Raw genomic sequence first — 5727 nt, 5'->3', positions numbered from 1 at the left:
GGCTGGAACATTTTGCTTTCATGCTTTCAGCTGCCACACTGTGAGCTATCCTGCTCACAGGCCACAAGGAGCAGCCATGTGTAGGTGCTTTGGTTACAGCCCCAGCTGAGGTCCCTGCTGACAGCCAACATCAACCACCAGACATGTGAATGAAGGAGCCAGGTGATCCCAGCTCCCAGCCAACAAGCCTTCCCAGCTGGGGCCCCAGACAGGGTGAAACAGACACAAGCCACCCCCTCTGTGTTCTGTCTGAATTCCTGACCCCCACAGAGTCCATGAGCATCATGAAATAGTTGCTTTAAACCCCTAAGCTTTGGGGTAATTTGTTTCTCTGCTCCTTTTGACAACCTTGGCTCTTCTGGGAGGAGGCTCCACCCAGTCCTTCAGGCAGGGACAAAGATGATGGGGTGGAGCAAGGGAGACACGCCTGAGCAGGTTCTCAAGGTTGTCACCTTTCACACCTTGAGATTCATAGGGGAGGTGGATGGCAACCCCAGGCTGCACTTCTCGGGAAGCTGCCAGTCCCAGTCCCTGCTTCCATCACCCTGCTCTGAGGCTCCTCCCCTTTCTTGTGCCTTTTTGAGACTTAAAGCTCACTCTCCTCATATCTCTGGAAACAGAGTAAGAAGAGAAAGGCAGCACCATTCAGCCGGAGGAGCTGAGGATTGAAAGCCAGGTGGAGAATGGCAGCAGGGTCTTGCCGCCTGTGAGAGGCTGGGACCTGGTGGCCAGAACCCTGAGTGGAGGCCTCTGGCAGGTGGCTTACCTGGCGGGCAGCTGGGCCAGCTGCTCTAGTTCTTGCTCCATATGCTCCTGTAGCTCGCTGGGCCTCAGCAGGACCTGACAGATGGGGCAAATAGGGGCCTGGCTGTCAAACAGTGCTGCTGCCTTTTTCTTACCTGGTGAGGGAAGAAGAAGAGACAGACATATAAGCTGGGCTATACGTGGAGAGAAACGCCACGTCCCAATCCTCCACCCCAAGCCTCTGCTGCCTCCTAGGGCTTCTTGGCCTGGAGGAAGGGTGAGCCTGAGGGTCTCAGAGCCCATGAACATTATTCCGCTTTGCAGCTCCAGAGGCTGTGGCCGTGCACAGCACCTCCTCAGCCAGCTGCCCTTCTCGGAAATCTATCAGGACGCAATCAATGCTCTGTGCAATCAAACCTTGATCACTTCATTTCACACGTTAGTGAAGCAGGTCTTGGTTTAATCACAGCGTCACCCGGAATATCCAGGGCCTCCTCTGTCACTCCTTTCCTTGCTGCTTTCACACTTTCCAAAGCAGGAGAAGGAAGAAAAGAGGGAGAAAAGGGATCGTTCCTGCAGTCATTCAACAAACATTGTCTGATGTCTGTGCTGAGCCAGGCCTAGTGCACAGCAGTGGGGACACAGAATATAACCAGATCTAGTCCCTGCCCTGAGGTACTCACAGTCGAGTGGGAAAGACTGAAAAGGACCAGGGTGACTGCCAGGGTAGCATTCTCTCCCAGCCCCTCTCTTTTCCCCATGCTCCTTTCCATGGCCTCTCCTCTTCTCTCTCTGCCTGTGGGACCATATTGTGTATTCTTATTGGCTCTGACTCCCACCTGTGCCCTGCCGACATCCGTTTCTCTGCCCCAGATCCCTCCCATGTTCTCCAGACCCCGATAGCCAAACACTTAATGGACATCAATGCCTGAATGTCCTACAAGAATCTCAAACTCAACCATCTAGAATTGAGTACTTGGACTTCATTGATGGTCCAGTGGTTAAGAATCCACCTGCCAAGGCAGGGGACACAGGTTTGATCCCTGGTCTGGAAAGATCCCATATGCTGGCGAGCAACCAAGCCTGTGCACCACAACTACTGAGCCCATGTGCCCTAGAGCCCAGGTGAGCAACAAGAGAAGCCACCACAATGCGAAGCCTGTGCACAACTAGACAGTAGCCCCTGCTCGCCGCAAGAGAAAGTCCACGTGCGACAGCAAAGACCCAGTGCTCTTCTCAGTGAAAGACACCTGCGTTCACTTGGCCACTCAAGCCAGCAACCTTCACTTTGCCCTCGGCCCCTTCCTTGCTTTACTCCCCCTCCCACATTCATTTAACCACCAAGTCCTGTCCGTTCTGCTTCAGTATTCCTGGAATCTACATTCTCCCAGTTCAGGTCTCACTCCTCACTTGGATAACCTCACTGGCTGCTGTGAGTCTAACAGATTCTGAGCTCTTCCCTTCCAAAATGCCCTTCAAATTGTGTGCCCCCAATACACAAGCACACATGGGTCTAGCACTGGCTATGCTGACTTGGGGGGCCCCTGGGAGCCTAAACTCTGTCCCTGATGGTAACCAGAGCTCACTGTGTAGAAAGGGGCCTGAAGTTTGCCTAGTGCACTTCTCGGGATTCCTAAACTCCCACCCTTGCCACTCTGCCCAGCCAGTGCTCCCCTAGCCTTTGCTTATAGGCATGGGGTTGAGGAGCTCTATTCATCCAGAAACATCCCTGACTATCCATGTAAACTCTGATTGTAGGAAGGAAGGCTTCTTTAGCTTAAGGTCAGATCTTTCTCCCTGCTGCTTCTTTCTTCTGATGCTTGGAGAGGGTCAAAATCAGCTTTTAGAGAGATAAAGTCCACGCCAGTGATGACTAAGATGGTTGACTGGGTAGGGTTGCCAGATTAAATACAAAATGCCCAGCTGAATTTCACATAAACAATATTATTTTTAGTGTAAGTTTTCCATGGCAAAAGGGGGAAACTTAGACTAAAAATAATATTAATTGTTTATGAGAAATTCAACTGGGCATCTTGTAGCTTCCCTGATAGCTTGTTGGTAAAGAATCCACCTGCAATGCAGGAGACCCCAGTTTGATTCCTGGGTTGGGATGCTGGAAAAGGGATAAGCTACCCACTCCAGTATTCTTGGGCTTCCCTTGTGGTTTAGCTGGTAAAGAATCCACCTGCAATGCAGGAGGCCTGGGTTTGATCCCTGGGTTAGGAAGATCCCCTGGAGAAGGGAAAGGCTACCCAGTCCAGTATTCTGGCCTGGAGAATTCAGGACTTTATAGTCCATGGGGTCACAAAGAGTTGGACACGACTGAGCGACTTTCACTTTAGTATGTCTCAACTATTGGCACAGGATATACTTATGTTAAAAGTTATTCATTGTTTTTCTAGAATTCAAATTTACCTGAATGTCTTATATTTTTATTTGCTAGGTCTAGCAACCCTATGTCTGAGGGAGTTCCCTATTCAGGCTGAACACAAGAACCTATCTCCCTTTGACACAAGATTATAGCTCTCCTGGATGCCCAGACTAGATCAACTGAGAGTTCAGAGGAGGGAGTGATTCATCCCAGATATGTGTTTGGAGGAGTGGAAAAAGAGAAGGCTTCACCAAAGAAACAAAATTTAACATGTGCCTAAGAAGAATTCCAGGCAGAGAATGGGAGCAAAGGGATGAATGAATGAATGAGTTGTGAACTTCTTGTGGGCAGGACCATTCTTGCTGCTGCTAAGTCGCCTCAGTCATGTCCGACTCTGTGCGACCCCATAGACGGCAGCCCACCAGGCTCCCCCATCCCTGGGATTCTCCAGGCAAGAACACTGGAGTGGGTTTCCATATCCTTCTCCAATGCATGAAAGTGAAAAGTGAAAGTGAAGTTGCTCAGTCGTGTCCCACTCTTCGTGACCCCATGGACTACAGCCCACCAGGCTCCTCCGTCCATGGGATTTTCCAGGCAAGAGTACTGGAGTGGGGTGCCATTGCCTTCTCCAGGACCATTCTTAGTCACCTTTTAATCTATAGACAATTGAAAAAAGACTTGGCATAGATTAGATTCTCAGTGATGAAACAAAATAGTGGAGAAGACGAAAGGAGGGAGGAGAGGTAGAAATGAAGAGCTGCTTGTCCCAGAAGCCAGATGACCTTTGCAGAACTGGGATGTCTGCTCTGGAGGCTTTGTGTGTGGCAGGGTCGGGTAGGGGTGGCTCTAGTCAGTGTGGCTAGGTCTCTAGGGGGGAAGGGGTCTGCTGATCATATGCCCTGGTAGCTGTGCCCCAGATATTCAGGGAACAGCTAAAAGGCAGCTCTAAGTAAAAGAGGCAGATGTGGCCCTGGTCTAGGAGTGGGGAGGTGAGGATTCTAGACTCATTCTATTCAGCCAGAGAATCTCAGAGGTGAGTGAGACCCTAGAAATTCTGCAAGCCATTATCTTTATTTTACAGATGGGGAAACTGAGGCTCAGAACTGGGCAGGGACCCCTGTACATGGCTCATGATCTCATTGCTTCATTTATTTATTCATTCATCAAATATTTATCAAACAATTATTCTATGTCATGTATTATTCTAGGAGAAATGGGCTCAGAGATAAAGAAAACACAGTCTTGGCCTCAAGAAGATCACAAACCAGCGAGAAAACTGGAAAAGAAAGTCAGTGACTCCAGTCTGTGCAGCCTTAGTCAGGGCTGAGGGAGGCAGGAATGGGTGCTTGTGGTGGTGGTGATGGGCGGGAGCAGGAAGGGGCCAGAGGAGGGTGGTAACGCTTGCTGGCAGGCATGGAGGGTGACTAAGGGACAATTGACAAGGCTGTTGAAATCAAGCATTGAGGTAGGGGCTGGGACAGAAGGGGGAAATGGTGAGAGACAAGAATAGAGAAAGGTTAGGATCTAGGGCATGAGATCAGAGCTGAGGTAGAGATATCAGGGTTTCAGCCCCCTCTGCCTGGGGTACCAGGTATGGTTCTTAGGGCTGCCAGAGCCCCAGTTCCTCCCTCTGCACCTGGAAGCAGGCATCAGCATTCCCATATACCTGTGCTCAGTTCATCTGCTTTCCTGCCACAGGGATCTTCTACTTTTCGGAGCTTGGCCTCAGTTTCCCTGTTGGGACAATGGGTCCTCTTCCTGGCTCCCAACTTCAGGAAGAGCAGTCACAGGGATCAGCGTAGGCACCCTGCAGCCTCCAGCCTGCATCACATCCCCGTGTTCTCAGGGGGTGCCAGCATGGAAGGTGCCAGCATGGCCATGGGCCCCCTGCTTTCCCTCCCCCACTGTGTTCCCTATAATTTTATATTGAGACCTGTGGTCATGACGTGGGTTTTACTGCACTAACGACATGGCCTGCCCAGGTTTAATGACAAAATCCATACTCTGGCCCTGGGCCTGCTCCTCGTTTGCATAATTCCCAGAATACAGCTCCCTGAAGCTTTTGACCTGGGCCATTACAGTGGCCATAAAACGGGCCATAAAACCGCTGGGGATGGCCCAGAGGAGGAGGCTGTGGGCCTTTGGGGGTGGGAAGGCACTCTTCAACCCCCTACTCTTCCGAGGCATCCTCGGGCTCTCCTTCCACAATTCCCAGAATCTGGGAAGTCCGTCTCAGACTGGAGAGGCCTCCAGAAATCCTTAGTCCAACTGCCCGTCTGATGCAGGAATGCCTTCTCCAACACCGCTGCCAGCATCGCAGGTAGGCAGACCAGCCCAGCAGGGGCAGGCTGTCAGAAAGCATCTTCTCCTTGAGCATTCTTCACTCCAGCTGGTGCCCCCCTACCCCTGAGCCCACCAAAGCTCTCTGCCACAGGTGGGTCCAGGTCAGACGCGCTAGGTTGAATCCCATTCCCTTTTCAGGAAGCCTAGCTCCCCAGGGAGGTCAGGAGCCAGGCTGAGCAGCATCGTGGGGAGACGTGGGCAGCATGAGGGGCTGGGGACAGGGACTGGGATGGGCTGTCAGTGCTAAAGATGATGAATGGGGGAGGTGA

The 5727-nt window shown here is 51.4% G+C and overlaps 1 protein-coding gene across 1 annotated transcript in view; it reads right to left on the bottom strand.

The window, feature by feature from the left end:
* Nucleotides 1–5727, bottom strand: part of RNF220 (ring finger protein 220) — a 276872-nt gene that overhangs the window by 36591 nt on the left and 234554 nt on the right. The window contains exon 2 of the mRNA XM_010847891.1: nucleotides 767–899. Within this exon, the coding sequence (XP_010846193.1) occupies nucleotides 767–899 (133 nt within the window). The remainder of the gene's footprint in view (nucleotides 1–766; nucleotides 900–5727) is intronic.

This window comes from Bison bison, unplaced genomic scaffold (genome assembly GCF_000754665.1).
Source record: "Bison bison bison isolate TAMUID 2011002044 unplaced genomic scaffold, Bison_UMD1.0 scf7180017864256, whole genome shotgun sequence".
NCBI lineage: Eukaryota > Metazoa > Chordata > Mammalia > Artiodactyla > Bovidae > Bison > Bison bison.
Note: the sequence above shows the minus strand (reverse complement) of the source record. Positions and strands in the feature narration are given on the sequence as shown.